At 42.5% G+C, this 18,653-nt stretch overlaps 3 protein-coding genes across 3 annotated transcripts in view; 1 reads left to right on the forward strand and 2 right to left on the reverse strand.

The window, feature by feature from the left end:
- Positions 1 to 633: 633 nt before the first annotated feature.
- Positions 634 to 2,433, reverse strand: LOC129716597 (uncharacterized). The gene has a single exon (XM_055666432.1). The coding sequence runs from the start codon at positions 2,431 to 2,433 to the stop codon at positions 634 to 636; it is 1,800 nt and encodes a 599-aa protein (XP_055522407.1).
- Positions 2,434 to 5,240: 2,807 nt separating this feature from the next.
- LOC129727009 (nose resistant to fluoxetine protein 6-like) overlaps positions 5,241 to 18,653 on the forward strand; it is a 35,711-nt gene continuing 22,298 nt past the window's right edge. The window contains exons 1-6 of the mRNA XM_055684357.1: positions 5,241 to 5,840; positions 14,241 to 14,875; positions 16,056 to 16,219; positions 16,278 to 16,643; positions 16,705 to 16,830; positions 16,888 to 17,236. Of these exons, the coding sequence (XP_055540332.1) occupies positions 5,459 to 5,840; positions 14,241 to 14,875; positions 16,056 to 16,219; positions 16,278 to 16,643; positions 16,705 to 16,830; positions 16,888 to 17,236 (2,022 nt within the window). The 5' untranslated portion in view covers positions 5,241 to 5,458. The remainder of the gene's footprint in view (positions 5,841 to 14,240; positions 14,876 to 16,055; positions 16,220 to 16,277; positions 16,644 to 16,704; positions 16,831 to 16,887; positions 17,237 to 18,653) is intronic.
- Positions 14,894 to 15,535, reverse strand: LOC129727011 (uncharacterized). The gene is made up of 2 exons (XM_055684370.1): positions 15,246 to 15,535; positions 14,894 to 15,184 (listed from the first exon to the last, which is right to left on the reverse strand). The coding sequence occupies exons 1-2, from the start codon at positions 15,466 to 15,468 to the stop codon at positions 14,931 to 14,933; spliced, it is 477 nt and encodes a 158-aa protein (XP_055540345.1). The 5' UTR covers positions 15,469 to 15,535; the 3' UTR covers positions 14,894 to 14,930.

Genomic DNA, 18,653 nt, shown 5'->3' on the forward strand with positions numbered 1-18,653 from the left:
GACGAACTCTTCCATTGAGGTAAGGAAGGTAAGGAAAATAAACACAGTTGTCTATTTTATTAGCGAAAAATAGGCAAACAACACGTGCTTTTGGGTTGTAGTGTAGATCTCCGAAAACAAGCAAATGTCATTTAAATTGTTATCAGTGAAAGAAGGCATCAATTTTCGAAACATGGGAAAAAGTCTATCGAAAAGTCTATGAATCCAACTGAAACTCTGCACAGATTTTAAACAGCGAAAATTATGTGTTCGTAGTTTTTCTACCAGATTGAGTGTAAAATAACACGTTTGTGAATGGGCTTTCCAAAGCACTACTATTTATCTTTTCTCTTTTTTGTTTAGTAGCAAATGGATTTTTCATAGCTTTGTCTTGATTTTATCAGGTTCGTTTTTGTTTTTTCGTTTCATTTAACCAATTCCATCGTAGTTTTACTAATAATCAACAAATCGAGTAAGTTTCACGGCCCTTCAGTGAATGTACAAAATTTCAAATATATTTTTGTTATCTCTCCAATATCAAGAAAGTTCTAGGAAAAACAGTTCGAAGTTGTTGGGAAGCTTGTTCCTCATCCAAATGAATATAATATTAATTCAAATGCAATTTTGTTATAATATATTGTGCAGATAATAACACTACTCGGAAAGAAAATCCAACACGCTTCGCAAGCGTCGCCATTTCAGGGAGCAAATTTCCAGCAAAAACATCCCGAAGCTCACCGCCCAAAGAACGGAACACACTTGGTAGCATCCGCTCAACTGTCGGATGTTCATCGGGAGCGGCCGAGGGTCCCGGATTTCCTTAGGGAAAAAGTCATAGTTGCCGTATTGTCGAACCCAGTAGTACATCAAACCTGCGGTTTGAACCTGTCCGATAATTCGGTTGAACTCCGGCACTAGAACCGACCGCTTCGGGTAGTAGATCACTATCGGCAGGGAAACTACGTAATCCCGGGTACTTCGCACGAATCCCTTATCCAGCCGGTGTTTGTTGTGGAAGGCGACGTGCTCCGTAGTGACCATCGCGACACCGTCACGCAGCTGTTTGGTAGATATTTGATCCAACGCTGCATTGAGACTGTCGTTTCCCTGTGGGATACGCCGGACGCGGTTTAAAATGCGCGTGTTATTCTGGAAGAATCGCTCGGAGATCTGAAGCATGTGGTAGTGTAAATCCGAACGTTCGATCTCCTTGACGGTATCAACGGGATCATGGTTTGAGTCGCTGCGCAGATAGTTGTACAGGGAACCTTGGTAAACAGTTCGTATTACAAGGCAATGTATCATCCACAAAAGCAGTAGCGTCCGAGCGAAGTTACGCGTTGGCATCCGGCTGATACTGCCGATTAAAAATATGCTGATTGTGTTGTAAAAAGGTGTTCGATTGTCCGCTCCATAGATGAACTGCCGAGTGTTTCGCGAAGCCAACCTCAATAGGAAAATCGTAGTACCAGCTGTGGTTACGGTGACTCCTATGGCCAACCACGAGCTCCTGTCGTACGGTCGAAACAGTTTCTCGAATGCCGTGTACGGGTGACCGTCCGGTACGGCAAACACCACATGGGACGCGTAGTGCGCAAGACCAGGCTGCAGAATTTCGTTGCGATCGGCAATCAACCCCAGACAGCCGGCCCCAAAGTGAACACTTTCGTCCTGTATGATCCTCATCAAACCGGTGCTTCCATTGGGTCGAGCAACACCCCATTGGGCACCGTCCGGTGGTATGACGCTTTGGAGGCTAAAGTGCAGCTTGCTGGCGATTGTACTGACGAGATCACCCTCGAAACCCGCTACGGTAGAGTGATTGGGAGTTGGTTCGACGAAGTGGATGAAGGGAAGTGACTCGAAGGTTCCGAAACGAAGGGGACAGTCGTGGAAGTTGGTGAGATGGTGCTGGAACAGTTGCGATCGGTTGGACGGTTGAAAATTGCGGATCGAAGGGGTTCCGCATTTGTTCCGTGCGTACGGTGTGTAGCTGTAGAGTAGCGGAGACCGGTTTCCGTTGGAAACAATTAGCACTGCTTTGGTGATTCTTAGCTGCCAGAAGGTTAGGAATGTGGATTCAATTTCTGATTTGTTAATCTGCTGATAGGCGATTGTGTAGTAGCCGAAGTGGTTGAACTGCGGAGTTGAGTAACGCTCTGCATTCCGCAGGAATTCGGAGTAGTTTTCAACGAAGGCCAGCACGTATCTCCATGACTGGTACCCAGTGAGGTTGGAATCAATCTGAATCAATCTGGAGTATTTCAGCTGACCGATCACTTCATTCACTACGCTTTCGTTGTTACTTTGTATTAGTAGGGGAACCTGACGTTGGCTGTAGTACTGATCGATGACACTTGCTATCAGATCAACAAAAGGGTCTGACAACTTTTCGACTGCAAAACTGCACTGGAACAGCAGAAGCCAAAGCAAAGCCAGCACCCACGGAGCCATGTCACTATTAGCAATTGTGTCTAGCGGAAGTGTGGAGTCAATTTATATACAATTACTACCTTATTCCGTCAATTCAGTACAATGGACTGCATCGATTAGCCGTCTAATTAGTGGCAATCTGCAGCACACGTGTCAGCGCTTCCCAGCGAACGGAAATTAACACGATGACAAACATCCACCGGCTAGATGGTGATTACTGAGCTGCTGGAGCCTCGTGGAAGAATGTCACTTTTTATCAAAGAAGTTGTAGTCTTCGCGGCGCCGCACCCAATATTCTCCGAGACCGGTGGTGCTAATTAGTCGAATTTCCCTATCAAAGACCTCCTTCAGGCTGGAACTTTCTGGATGGCAGAGCCCGACCGGGTAGGTGAACGAATTCGTTCTTTGGTCTTCTCCTTTTGTTGTAGGCTACGTGGTCTTGGGTGCTCAGAGCAACACCTTCGATCAGTTAACGGCCTAGGTTATCGATCACGTTACCTAGGCTATCCTTCTCCGGTTGGATGTTAATCACTCTATAGATGAGTTAAGTTGGATTAGTTTGCAGTGCGATTGATGCGCTAGACTTTATTTCCGCTCCAAGACGTAGGGCATTGTGGCAAAGTCCATCATGTAGTAGGGAACCTTGGCAAGGTCATCGTTCTTAACGGCTCGTGGTTCATCGTACGTTGCAGGTACAGGTTGAGTGAACTCTGGTAGAGCATTCGGATAACAAAGCACAGCAATATCCACAGATACAATACAGTTCGCGGGAAATTCCATCTCGAACAGTTTGATATTGCTCCGCCGAAAAACACCTGCAGCATGTTGAGGACTGGAGCGCATTCTGCGTCCCCATAAACAAAGTTCCTCGTCTTTCGAGAAGAAAACTGTAAGCCCAATATCACTGCTGCTAGAGAGATTCCGGTTTTCCCACAAATCTAAACCCACTGTAAACCATTAGGAGCAATTTCATACCTAACCGTAAAGTTGAGCCTTTCCGCAAGCAGACTCAACAAATCGCCCTCGAAATCTTTGACAACGAGTCTGGAATTGCTGGCTGTTTTAGGTATAACTGTGTATGGCTTTCTCTTGAAGGTTCCTCCAATCAGCGAACACCCGTGAAAGGTCGTCGAATCGATACGGGTACAAATTCAGGTCCTTACCTCCTTTCCAGACTAGAAGTTGAACCTGCATGTACTGTCCCGGCTTGTAGGCAAAGTAGGTGTAAACTTGAGTCCTATGATCTTCGCAAACCAGTGCGTTAACACTGTAGATATCGAAAACAGGATATAAGCCTCGAAGGAATGACCTAAGGGACGGTGAAGAATTGTGGCAATCGCTTGCGGGTAAACTACGGCAGAAGGTGTCGGTTTTAGAGTAAACCGCAGCTCGGTACCGGCCAGAACCAGAAACAGGATCAATAGAGCTTGGAACAGTTTCATCGCTGTAAGGCGTTTGATGGGTTATCAATCCCTTTAGAAAGGTTTTACCCGCGATAGGAATTCAATGACGTTGCACCGTTCGTTCCGTGCAGATTCTTTTGTCTATGCTGTGTACTTAGAAAGGCAATAACGGACAATAACCAGCGAAACAAAGGAAAATGATTAACCTTAATTGATTTATTCGTTCGATATAGGCTTCCAGATAGCGTCGCAAATTTTGCATAACAAAATTGTTTCCTAACAATCAGTATCAAGCAATAGGCTGTAAGAGACTGTGATATTAGATATCTTGCGTGATGATGTTACGTGTAAAATTAGATGACCCTTGCGAAAAAAAATATTTAAAAAAAAAAACAAACAGAAAAGAGCTTCTTTTATTATAAGAATGTTAGTGCCTGAATCCTATTTCATGAAAGTCTTGTGAAAGAAAAAGATTTTTTTTTATCAACGAACTTAAATTTTACATATTGGTATAGACCAAAAGTCTTGTGTCCCGATGGAAATTATTCTTCGGCAATTGGTGGCCTAAACATTGAAAAAAAAAAAAAAAAAAAGAAAACACTTAACTCTGTTTGCATCGTTCGAATCCGGGCTCTACTGGTGTTCTTTTCGGTGGAAGCAGTTTGAAGGAGTTTCAATTCAACTCTCTCCATGTTTGGTTTCGACTATTTTCGATCATATGACTTTTATCCTGCCTGCATGCGTCATTGTTTACTCTTTCTTAGCTACACTGTCTACGTCGTGGGTGTGCTTCAAACGAATGTCCGAAGTAACCCAACAATGAAACAAAAATTCGCTAGCCGAATATGCAAATTAATTTCGTGCCATCGTTGCGCGCCATTTATTCTTGATCAGAGGCGTGGGTAAGAAATTTTGGCGAATGTCACTAAGAATGTCCAAGAGAAGTTATTTATTGTATCTTTTGTTCTGAAATAGGTTCCAGTTTTCAGACGGGAGTTAGACATCGACGGCGACTATCACAGAGCTACAGAGACAATATAAATTTCAATATTTAATATTTTTATACGACTTTTGATCAAATGTAAATAAGTCGCCAAAGGCGACAAAGTAAAGTCTCACGCAATGTGCGTACCGCAGTTATCTTTAAACAACAACTGATTTCACGCGTAAACAAAAGACAGAAGACACGTGTCTTACACCTCTCTACTCGTCAGCCGAAAAACGGATCGCGTACGCAGCACTCAAATTTGGGCTGATCATCTGGGGGTGGCAACGGGGGCGTCGCGGCGCGACCTGAGCTTTTGGGTATCGCGCATGCCGATCACGCACTTTAACCGTTCTGCCGTGGGCTACGTCGTTCGCACGATCGTCGTTCGCTCACTCGATCTGGCCGGGTTTCGTGCAGTCGTCTCGCGTCGTCAGTCAGTTCCTGTCAGAACGCGGATCAGATCGGTCGCATGAGAGTCCGCCGTGCGCGCTTGTTGTTACAAGTTCATAGTAGGCTGTTTGTTGTTGCAACGCTCGAACTTACCTCGAATGTCAACCGCCGCTCCGCTGTGTGTGATTGTGCAAATATTTGTGTTTAGCAAATTAAGTGGATATTTTTATGCAGCTCTACTAAATAGTGGGATTCCAGCTGAGCCATGCAATTGAAAGTGGCAGCAAGTGGATTTCTAGTAATTACGCTAGCTTTGACGTCGATCGGCGGTGCCAGTGAGGATTATCTGTCGGAATCGGCGCAGGGTGCGCTGCGATCGCAGCTGCAAACCGACGGGAACGCGCTGATACCGAGCTTTCCCGAGCGGACCAAACGGCTGCTGATCAGCACCGGTAACGGTGACAGTGAAAGTGATTTCGATGAAACTCGAAGAACGAACGGCGTCGGCGGCGCTTTTAGTAAAGCAGATCGTGCACTGCTGGGAGCGCTGCGAAACGCGATCGATAGTTTAAATGGAACGGGATGCCGCCGGGATCTGAATCATACCTTGGATGCCATCCGACGGGGGAAGGCTTGGGCCATTGCAAGTAAGTGTAGAAGATGCTTCGGAATTCTAAAAAAAATACAACAGAAGGATACACAAATTCATTCGGAAAGATAAGATCAGGCACGTTTGCAAAACACAACCGGCTTCTGGTCGAAAACAAAACGGGATTGGCTTTCCACTCAGACTACTCACACTTTCCCAAACTTCGGTCTTTTTTGGTTTTTTGGGGAAACGTTTTGAGCGATTATGAGTTTCGATTTTCGTGTGGGTCTTTTCTAATATAATCATATTCTATTCTCAAATCAAATTAAAATTTGTTTTTCATTGTGCAGCGTTTTTTCAATATCATATTAAAAGATGAGATCTTATTTTGACACAGGTTCAATTGAATGTTTGAAGTGGAAATAAACAACTGAGTAATTTACTTGCTACTTTATGATATCAATAGTACAAAGTAGCATTCGAGATTGACGTAGGGAAACCAGTTTGTTTTACATTCACGTAATAGAAATTTGATTTTAATTTCCGTGTAACGTGTGAGGAAAAAAATCCGAGCAACTTTTAAATTGGTCTACGATTTCGAAGTGCTGCACGAATCGAAAAATCCTTTTCCACAAAATGAAGATCCACTTTTATATAACAGGTAACATGACCGGTCGATTCTGTCAAGTGACGCCTTAGTTGAGATAAAAGGCATTGTCGGAAGAAGACCGTCGTAATTTGATTTCCAATTTTTTGTGAGAAAAATAAAGAAAAATCTTATAGTGGAGTGTTCCACTATTTTAAAGATCTTGGATATAGAAAAATGTTATATACATTATCGTCAAACTCTTCGAGAATGGAAATACCTCCAAAAGAAAAGCTGGTTCCGGACAAAAATGCACTTTGCAAGAGAGCCAAGTTCGACCTAAATTGAGGGCGGAAACGCCTGGTCCGTCGGCGAAATCATGTCGTGAACTGGACAATTAATATCAGATTAATCCAAAAACGGTGAAAAGTATCTGTATGAAATGGGTTTCAAACTTAGAATATAAGTACCATGAAAATGACAAAGTGGTGTTTTGGCCAGACCTTTCATTGTCACATTATGCTAATGCAACTTAAGCGGATTTGCGGTAAGGCAATATTGGGTTTATTCCGGAAGGATAAAATCCTCAAAATGTGCCACAGCTGCAGTCTATTGAAACTTTCTGAGCAAATTTAAAGCGAATGGTCTACCATAAGCGTCGATTGTTTGATAGAAAAATCAAGAAGGAGCTCAAAACAATTGAAACATCCGGAATTCAGGAAGCTATAAAGCAAGTACCCCATAGAATCAGGAAATCAGCGCGATGTGGAGCTGAATTTTTCCCATGAGGTTTGCTACTGAGTTACATTACTTGAATGAACAAACACGTATAGAAAAATAAGCTGCGCATGATTTCAATTTGGAATTGAAAGGTAGTTCGGATTTTTTCCCTCATATGTTAGTAACTCGTATTTCATTTTAATCAAGTATTCCATTAATATTATGGTCAAAACATTGGTCGCAACTTGCTGGAAGCTTTTAGCCAAAAGTTTACTTCGTTATTGACAACCCCGTCAACAAACACGCCAAGGCTCCCTTCTGAACTCGTGCTATCGTGATTGCTGCTAATTTTCGAACCAGATTGTCGTGTGCGACCCTGAACGTGAGTTTGAATTTCGATCCTAATGGCACGGTTCACATTTCATCTGCGCTGCGAGCAGATCGATGATAATGCCGGTGTCGTTTTGGGAGGCTCGTGGTCACTGCATGCATTGATTTATCTCAAGTGGTTAGATTTTTTGTGGTTTATCTGTTACCTTGGTTGGGAGGACGGTTAGGATGATCTGTTTTAAATGTATCTATATCAATGAATTGGAAATGCAACAATACCATAAAACAGATGTTTCGCAGAAATATTAATTTCAATATTGTTCATTTATGCATGAGTTTTTTTTTGTCTTAACTAAAAATGTTCGTATTAAAATAAAAACCAGGACGAGATTTTCTAAGGCTCATTTATCAGGAAATTCGATTAGTCGCAATATGATTATATTTGTAATTTAAGATTCCATTTGAAAACATATGGTTTGGTTTTTAAATAGCTGGCGGCTTTTGTTTTATTAAAAACGCTGTGGTCTGCCAACCCGTGATCTACTAGAGCAGGGGTTTCCAGATTTTTTTGCTCGGCATCAATTAAATCAATTAAATTGGATTATTCAATTGAGTAAGTAAGCTTTCTTAGAATTCGCAAGCTATGTAATATTTGGTTTTATTTGTGACTAACGTAGCCGAACATCTGGTTCTGCATTAAATCTGGGTCGATACTTAGTCTTTGTTGCTAGGTTTATCGAGAAACCGGACTCGCACATGTATGTACAACATGTACAACGCTTCGAATAATCTTGAGTTTTTGGGTCGATTCAGGGACAAGGAGGACATCCAGAGGCCGGCATTCGACTCCAGTCGTTTATAAATCCAGAACGGCAACTTCCGATCTGGAAACAGCCAAACGGTAATTGCGGACTCGGGATGATATTATTAGGCCGCAAATAGACCCTAGTTATCACCTTAAATCTGTTCAGAACTTTTACACCGATAGGCAAAAACAACTAGTATGACGGAAAATACGAGGCAGCGCACAGTGGTTCGAATTGTACGGCAAGGGCGGTCATAAATCATTTTCGTATAGTGTTGTTTTTGAAAACTACTGAAATCGACAGAATTAAGTGTTTTTTGACTATAACAAGCTTTTTGGGACTGCCATCATTCAAATTGTTTCAATTTTCTGGCATTCCAATGCCAATAAAACATTGGTAAAAGTTTGATCATTGAATTTCAAAATGCGGCAGTTTCTGAAAGTTTTGCCTTCACGAAAAAAGTCCCTTGCAAAATTTAGGGTTAAGGGGTTATTTACCTTTTGGTCGAGAAAAATGAGGGAAGTTTGAATCTATTTATAAGTGCATAGCACCATTTTCATTGCATCAAAGGGGTATTTTTCTGAAAGTACAGTTTATCAACAACAAAAAAATACGTTTGATTTTGAGATATACCAATTATTACTGGAGTAATGGCCGTTTCTCCGAAACGCTATTTTTTGCAGAGGCTTGCGGTCCTTTGGTGTACAAAAATAATTGGAAAATAACGTACTGCAAATAGTTGAATAATAAAATCGAGAGATGCATGCGAAAAATCGTCATGAAGGCCGTACACCGCTCTTGTTCCCGCATCATGCGAAGGTTTTGTTGGAAAGCTGATTACGGGTCATGCTCAAATGTTCAATTTTTTTCGGTCATTACGGTTTGCACGACTTGAAAAAAAAAAGATTATAGCTTTTGAATCATTCCTGTTAATGTTGGTGTTCCTTGCGAAGATAACTTTTCCAAAGACTCGAAAGAGCTTTCCCGTAGCAACGTAAGAGCGACGAACCCGGCGAGCAATTACTATGCAGCCTTTTGACGCGCTTCTACATTTACTAAAGGCACCAAAATTTATAGAAAAAGTTTAAAAGCTATGATCTTTTTAGGGCAACTTTCTTCCGTTTTTCTTGACCAGTGTAATTAATATTTTTTCGTGAGAAATAAATCAGTACACAAGTACATTTACTTTTTTTGACAGCAGTAGAAAAAAGGCGAAATTTTAGTTGTCACCCGTTAAGTATGGTCTGGTGCAGTTGTAAAATGTTCGCGTTTACCGTGGTATTGTGAGAGATGGATGATTAGCGATTGTTAGGTTTCTTGCATACCGATGCTGTGATTGTGACACGGTTTCAAATTTAATGTTTCCCGGTGGCCGGCTGCTCAGAGACCGCGAAGTATCCATAATGTGCAGGCATTTGTTTTCAAAAAGCGCATCACCGACCGCGATGGATTCAAATCAGTACCTTCTCACTAACACTAACCCTTTTCTTTGATACTTGTGGATGTTGCAGGGGATTCTTCAGTCTCTAGTAGCAGCAAGTATGAAACTAACATTCCTGAAGGTACGTTTAGACTATTTGACATGTCGGTCTGACTTTGACCACTGCAGAAACCGAAGGTTGATTTTTTTTATCGTTCGACATACACACTTAAAATAAAACACCGAATTCGGTAAAATTTACCGGAATCTCAACAGCTGAACGTTCGGTGAAATCTTCGGTGTTTCCGAAAGTTACCGAACAGTTTGTGAAACCACCAACCGAGTGGTCGGTAATTTTCGCAGCTTTTTGGTAATGTTTCAAACCGAGCAGCCAGTAAAATTTACCGAAACAAACTTTAAAATGAACAAAAATACCGAACGCACCTGTAAAAAATACCGGTGGCAGAAAAGTCGGTTATAAATGAGCCTGCCGGTACCGTCTAAAATCAAACTAAATCAACCAGATCACTTACGAAAAATGTTAGCGACTCGTACATTCATTAACACTTTCCAAATTATAAGTATCCTATTTTCACACACAACAACAATTAAAACAAATCAGCAGCACCAGTAGAAAATATTCGCGTCTTGCACGGTTGCACGTATGAGAAAAATGGCCACCACATTCGCAATTTGGCATTTTTACAGGTTGTTCGGTAAAAAGTTATACAAATTTCGGTGAATGTAAAATTAAGCAAATATTTCGGTAACAGTTAACAGAATTTTGGTAAAACTTACAGATCTTACAGAACAGTCGTTAATTTGATGCTTTTTTGCAGGAATACCGGTATTATTACACTTTACCGATGGATTATTGTAAAAAAAATTACCGAACGACTTTTTTTGGACTAAGTGTGTACTTTGTCGAACCTGTTTGTATGGCGGTGTTTACTCTGCTTGAACAAGACGAATTCTTTTATCCATTTCAATATTTGCCAGCACATAAAAAACGAAAATGATGTTTGTTATGGAAAGCCAAAACAAGAAACTAAAAAAAAAATCAAAGGTCGCTATGTTCTTGGAGTCGAACGAAAAATAGAAACGTTCCTATTTCATTCGACATCTCGAACCAATAAGGTATATTACAAAGGAGTGGCAGATACGATCTCAATATGCGATCAGAGGTGGCGGGTAAAAAGTTGTGACGTCACAACAATCGTTTACGTTCGGCACTCAGTGCGGATATTCGACAAATTGTTCTTTTTACGATTTTTTAACCTACTACGGTTGAGAGCATGAGCATGAGCATGATTGACCGCCCGCGGTTGCTACTCCGTTATTGCCAGATCAGCAGTTATTACACAGAGAACCAATAGATGATGCTTGGGACCAACATGCATCCTCAATGTGTAAAAGCTGGTGACCTTAATATATTTATCAGGCAATACCAGCGCCGGCCGCATCCGAATGCAGGTCAAAGAAGGAGTTTGTATAGGAAAATGTTGACGTGATACTCGCTTTATGGAAGCCAAGAACACCTCTGCACTTCCACGAGAAATCACTGGGATGTTGGAGAAAGGGCAAGGTATACAGCAGGGTTCGTTTTGGTGAACGATGCGCTGATTTCGAGCGTCGGGTTCTTTACAACAAGTGTCGCGCCATTGAGTTCATTACATCCGCCACGATATTCATAATGCGATTCGAACTTATTCAGTTTGAAAATGTAACACCGCAACAATAAATCGTACGCAAGGATACTGGATCTTTGACCGAATCGAGACAACTTCAAATGATCGGATATCTCCTCGTAAGGTGATCCTCTTTATACCAAAGCTATTGCGCGTTGTTGATCTATCTAAAAATAGGCCACTTGAAATGTATAAACACGGAGTCTCTCTAGGTACGGTCAACCGGATATTTTCTATATAACAGATCGACTAACGACGTCTCTCGTATTCACTTCGTCTGCTCTAAAAAAAACGATCCCGCGAAAAACACACCTGAAAAACGGAATATAAAAATGATGCGCGCTTATTACGGAAACGAACCATGAGTATCTTTCTTGCCAAACACCGCGATCCTCTGCGTACGACGCGCGTGAAGTAGCCTTTACCACTTGTAGCAACCAGCTATTTGTTAATCTCGAGTACACGTTGGCCGCGATTCTTTGGAAGGTATACATCGCGTTTTCGTTAGTCACGATATTTATCGACCGAACGAAATCTTCGGTGAGACATGAACAAGCATCTGGGTAAACTCCACGAAATCACTTAATTTCGAAAACGTTCATATGAGCAAAACTCTCCCGAACCGGAAACGCGGTTTACACCGAAGCATTACGCACGACCGCTATTTTTCCTTCTACCGACGCAGACGCTCGGGGATACGACATTTCGATGTGAATATAGTCTCAAGTTTATTAACAAAATGCCGAACCAGTCATTATTGGAACGTATTATATAAAACATCTGCCCAAAAGCTATAAAAATCGAAAAAGTGAAGCATAGGATTTTGGCTATCATAACTGCACCATAGTCCTCAAAATCGAACGTATCTTCTTGTTGTTGTACGATTTTTTAACCTACTACGGTTACCAAAAAACGCGATTGCCATCGTGTTCAGTTAAACTTGGTGATGTTTCGGTTTCGGAGCCAAAAAGTTAGGCATGAGCATAAATGCTTCTCCCAAAAATCTCAATGATGAGAAACGCTGGCGTTTGTTCTGTCGGGTACCAGATCTTCCCGCAAACTTTTATGTTTGCTCACAACATTTCCGCGCGGAGGATTTTGAACATAGGTTTCAGCCCGATTGCCGGCGCATTTTAGCATCGGAAGGTAATGTATCAATCTGTCCAAAAGTAATTGTTTACGTTCAGCCGTTCCAACAATTTTTACACTTCCACCGGTGAATCTATCATCACGGACGGTGCGAGCCAGATCCGCGCTGGTAGCAGAGCTACCACACAAGGCAGATGCACCAGCTGAAGAATGCGCTCCTTCGGTCGAGCAGGTCAAAGCACAGGCGAGAACGTTTTTCGACAGGGGCCGGCGGTGGCTTGTTTGATGAAGCGAGTCAACCAATGACTGAGCGCTCTACTTACGACGATATTCATCCACAGATCAATTGTCAAAAAGAAACTAAAAAACTCAAAGACCTACGATCCATCGTTGATCGCAAGAGGTTGAAAATACGAAATACTCAGGCATAGCTATTGAAGTAATTTAGAGAAGAGAATACGTTATCGTTTTCGTCAGTCAATTTTGAAGGATTTCGTAATCTATGACAATGTCTGGGAGACACACATTGTTTCTGATATTATTAAAGTAGAAAAATATAATGCACTCCATACGATTTACGATTCATATTTCAAACAAAATCCATACATGTTTCTGCGCCAAACTGTGTATAATTGGTTGTTGTGACGTCACGATCTCAGCACGCGAAAAATGTTTCTATCTAACACTTGCAACCACGCTCATCTGCCGCTCCTTCGTATATACCTTATTGATCTCGAACGGCATGTCGAATCACAGTATCGAATAGGTGTAAACGTAAACCAACATTGCATTCGATATATTGATGAAAAAATCGGATAGTGTAAACATACCTTTAAAATCCCTTTCTCAATAGACTATCTCACCGAATCTCTTTAACCTCACTTTTTTGACAGTTAGTGGTAACTTTGTTTACCTTTTGGACTTTGTGTTTTTTTCTGATGGAGCAATCGTGTGCATAGTGGAAATCCTGCTCAATTTATAATTGTTCTTAGTGCACTGGCACCTGCCGCACAAAATTTAAAGGACATTAAGATCACAATTAAAATGATCTGCCATAGTTGAGAACGAAACTGCATCACCCGAAGGTAAACAAAGTTACCAGTAGCTGTCAAACTCAGGTGCGTGACGTCACCGTGCGATGGTCTATTGGTCTGCATGGGCGTGGCCAGCTACGTTGTTGATCATTTAAAAGAGGGATCACCAAGAGTTGCACACTGTGAATGATTTACTACTCCCAGGAATAATTTTTTTTTTATAAAAATTAACATATTATCGCTTAATTCTTTGATTTAAAACGGTTTGAAATAAATGTGGTTACTGTACACCTCAGAAAGGGGAGGAATAATATCAATACGATCAACTGCCTCACGGAACTCCATTATCAAATATAAGAAGAGAAAAAATAATAAATTTTCTATTAAAAACAGATCACAACACTGCGTTTTTACTAGAATTTAAAAAATAAATTAATTATTAATTACGGTTAGCTCAAGGTTAGCTCAAGTTACGGATGATCAAGCAAATTCCATAATGAGCAAGCCCACACGTGCCCGCGACAAATTCAATCCCATCATTTCATTCTGGCAAATTAACCTCTAAGAGAAAAAACCTGACCGTCTAGATCGACATGATTCGTTAGCTCAGGTTAATGACGCGACGGTCTCTCTCGGACAATATTTTTAATCGTTAATCATAGCAGCCGTTGTGATCGGAGCAAGCTTTCGCAATCTGCGGCCTGAATGTTTTAGCTTGCACCGTTTACATTCTCACTAACATTATAATTAAAGTTGATCATTTAAAAATTGTGTTTTTTTTCTAGTGCTGGACTCAACCGCCAAATCCGCAGCCGGCATCGAGTATGGCGATGTGTACCAATTCGGTCATTTCGACCAGTGCATGGCCATCAACGGGGAAAATATCCGCCCTCAGTACTGTCTGGTGGATGTACACGCCCAAGGATACCGGCTGCGAACCGTAGTGTCACGCAAACCGATACCCGACAACTATACCGTGGTTCACTGGGGCATGTGCCTACCTGCCAGCTGTCGGGAAGCGGACGTTGTCGAGTTGATGCGTCAAACCACCGGCTATCGAGAGGTCACAATGCCCCCCCACGGTTGTCATCGAGAGCAAGCCACGGTGGTATCGACTACTGATATGGTTTTCGTAACGGTGATTCTTCTCTTCGTGGCGATGGTCACTGTTAGTACGGTGTGTCATTGGAAGTGCCGCTATGTGTGCCGGGGCTCGGATAAGGAGAGTGTTTGCGGCCAGGTGTTGAAGTCGTTTTCGATTGTGGAGAATTTGCGCAAACTTGGCCAGGATAGCAAGGATGATCACGGGCTTGGTTGCATCAACGGAATTAAGGCTCTCTCGATGGTGTTTATTCTGGGAGGACATGCGCTGCTGTTCATCGTGGGTGGAGCGATGTATAATCCCGGATTCTTTGGAGAGGTGAGTGAATGACAGACATAGATATGTAATTTTATGTTTATTTAAAAAGAGTGTACTACAAGCCATAGATCTGAGCATTGTAGTTAAAGTAGCTCGTTCGGTACGCTTCGATAACCATTTGAATGTAGCGCTGGCCGATTCCTCCCGCTACGACATAGCCCTGGCCCAGGTTGGAGCTTTGATTTACGACAACCTGTACGTAGCTGACCACTGCTCCAACACCGGACTGTGGATATCTCAGTGTCAGAGCGATATCCTGCAGGATACTCCATGATTGACCGTCCTGAAGAGATCCCACCAGACGGTCACCTATTGGGGAATGAATCGGAAACTTAAGAAACGACAATTACGACTAGCGGTTCATACTGACCATTAACTCTGCCTCCAAGAGTGTAGACAAATTGCTGCCGTGGGCTTCGGGCCACCTCCATCGGTATCAGGTCAACATCTGGATTGGCCGCCTTGAAGGCGGCAATATCTTGCACAACTTCAATCCTAGATTCAATGCCACCGGCTGGTTGTTGGACTTCTTCAGCCAGGACGAAAGCGACCAACGCTAGAATAACAACTCCGAGAGTGATGAATTTTGCCATTTTGCTTCGATTGATTAGTTCGATTCGATCGATTAGAGAGGTTTGGTGTAACTGTTGACTGCAGTGTCCAATCGGTTGTTATTTATATATAAATCGAAACAATTCGTGAACAAACAGAACAATCAAGTGGATGACTTCATCAGGTGGTGTCACTTTCGCACGAAAGTGTGTCGAAGGCCATTGTCGAAGGTTCTTGAGAAACGGAAGCGCATCGATAAGAAATTGATCACAGGAAGCGCCGTGCTCCGATTTCATCTTGCGGTTGACTGCAGTTGCGAGGTAAACAAATCTTATCGGAAGGCTTTAGGTAAACAGCAATCAAATAATTTGATATGATAGCTGGCAGTAGATTGGTTCAGTCCGCATTATGCGTAGAATACATTGTAATCTGAATCTTCGCTCTAACTGGTTTGTTTATTACCCGAAAGGTGAATCAGTTGTTTTTACACTGATAAATCTTCCAGTTTCACTTCACTGATTGCAAATATACGACCCTCATTACCTCAGGGAATTAAACTTAAACTTGAAATTAAACTTGTGTTAAGGCTTGTTTCAATAAAATTTATTCTATTTGATTTTGTTTTCAGCAAACAAAACTGCTTCGCAATGCCTTCCTGCTGAATTCTCCGCTTCTGGTGGACACTTTCCTGCTGCTGAGTGGATTCCTCTTCGCCCGGTTGCTGCTCATCGAGCTGGATAAACGCCGCGGAAGGGTAAACTTCTTACTGCTCTACATTTTTCGATACATCAGGTAACTTTTCTTCCATCTGACAAACACGAAAAACGGTTGATTCAATGGTTGATTGCAGACTTACGCCAGCCTACGCAGCGATCATCGCCCTGTACGCCACTTGGTTACCCCGGCTCGGTAGTGGTCCCCTGTGGGATCAACGAATGGAACCGGAACAAGCGCGCTGTCAGGCCAGCTGGTGGCGAAATGTATTATACATCAACAACTACCTCGGTACAGATCAATTGTGTATGTTCCAGTCCTGGTATCTGGCGGCTGATACACAACTTTTCGTCCTTGCCCCGCTACTACTATACCCGATGTGGCGACTGCGTCGTCGACTCGCCCTAACACTAGCCGGATCGGTGGCACTCGCCTCCGTGGTAATTCCATTCTGTGTAACATACTTTGGCCAGCTGGATCCGTCTCTAATGTATTACCCGGAGTAAGTGGTGTGAAGCTTAAACAACCTAACCTAACCTATCCTAAAATTTGTTTTATTGTAGTGAATTGATCGACATCCAAGCAAACAGTTATTACGCTGGTGCTTATGTCAAAACTCACATGCGAGCGACGGCCTACGTTTTCGGAATCATCGCCGGTTATCTTGTTCACCTCATGCAGGAGAAAAAGTAAGCCTCTTTTTAACATTTCGACAACAAAAAAGTCCGACTATTTCTTTATTCTAGCCTATCAATCGGCAGATACAAAGTGGCCCTTTGTTGGATCATTTCGACCATAATCGGAACGGCATCGATGTTTGGGGTGTCAATTTTCTACAATTCGACCGGTACGAAGGACTACCTATACAATGCTCTGTACGCAGCGTTGCACCGATTCGGTTGGAGTCTGTCCAACGGGTGGCTGGTGGTGGCGTGTGTGACCGGTAATGCCGGTCCCCTGAAGAGGTTCCTCTCGTCCCGGGTGCTGGTTCCGATCAGTCGGTTAACCTACTGTGCCTATCTTACCAACGGGCTAGTCGAGTTGTACATTAGTGCGTCGCAGCGGACCGCGCAGCATTCTAGCGTGATCGGATTGGTGAGTTCACGATTTTTTGTCATCTAAAATTGGTCATGTTGCTTTGCATGTTTGGTGTTAACTACTATGGTTTCGGTGGCCTTAAAAAGTCTATTATGTTTGAAAACCATTCGATTGTTTTGGTGCTGTCCAGTTATCGACATAATCAATATTCTATAATCATTTTCATAACTCATAAGTGACAATTGAAATATTTACAATAACTTGGGGCCGATTGCCTCTAATAAAACAGTTATATGCTAGGCCATTTCATCGACTGTGGATTTTCAAAATTAGCAACCTGGAGTTAAATTTTTTTTTGTATGCCTGAAGGGCATTTGGCAGAAGTGCCCCTACGACAGGAATGATTGTTTTTTTTGTGGCTAGCCCCGATTGTTTTACGTAGAATACAGGATGTTCGAACTCATTCATGGAGTTAAGCTAGTTGGCTGTAAGCCTGTGTCCCAATTCGGAACAACAAGGTTGATGAAACCAGTGAACGTTTTGGAATTGGTGCTCCATACCTGGTATAGAGTTGAGAGGTAACTTCCGAAGAAGTTGAACCTCGATGAAGAAAGAGCTCCGCAAAAGCAGAGCAAATGCGCTGAGCTCTCAGGTTCAGCGTTGCAGAAGCGGCAATAGTCGGTTGGGACTTTGCCGATTTTCTTTAAATGATAGAGAGCGGGACAGTGTCCAGCGAGGAGACCCGTGATGAGGCGTAGTTCACTACTAGTTAAATAAAGTAGCCTTTTAATTAAATTAAGTAACCGCAAGATTGGGGTAGATAAACTGTTTAGCTTGTCTACAACCCTGCGCACATTGCCAATGAGATGTTATTTCTAGCTTTTTCTATGTACTTAATACGCCTTGAATGGTGAATATGGAGGTACCCAGAAACGGTTCCGGTCCAAAGAATTGCTGAGCAGATCCTTGTCTTGCTATACAGACTCTGCTTGAAAGATGGTTAGCCACTTTCCAAAAAAGATGGATTCCATGGCTGTAGTCGGCGTTGTGCGTAGTGCACTGGTAACTGAAAGACAGGCCAGTTGTTGAACTTTGTTAAGTTTGCCTGTGCTGTCGTTTCATTTATCTTAGGCCACCATACTAGGGTTGCGTAGGCTTTACGTGGCCGAGCAATGATGATGTAAGACCAGAGGCTATGATGACTGTTTTAGTGGGGTTAATGTTCAGCCCTTCTTCTAAGCACCGCTGGGAGGTGGTGTTAAGAGCTGTTTGTATTCGCCTAGAAAGAGTTACATCTTGGCATTGGAGAGAGAACTCCTCCCTGAGGACACCCTTTTACTGCCTCAACTATGACAGACGTATCTCCAATGCAGCTGTGATCTACCTGCTCGAAAGCATTGCTTGAGGTATTATCGACTCCTTTATTTTGTAGAGCCCTGTGAATTGATGCAAAGGACGTGTTATCGGAAGCTCC

This window comes from Wyeomyia smithii, chromosome 1, assembly GCF_029784165.1.
Source record: "Wyeomyia smithii strain HCP4-BCI-WySm-NY-G18 chromosome 1, ASM2978416v1, whole genome shotgun sequence".
Taxonomy (NCBI): domain Eukaryota; kingdom Metazoa; phylum Arthropoda; class Insecta; order Diptera; family Culicidae; genus Wyeomyia; species Wyeomyia smithii.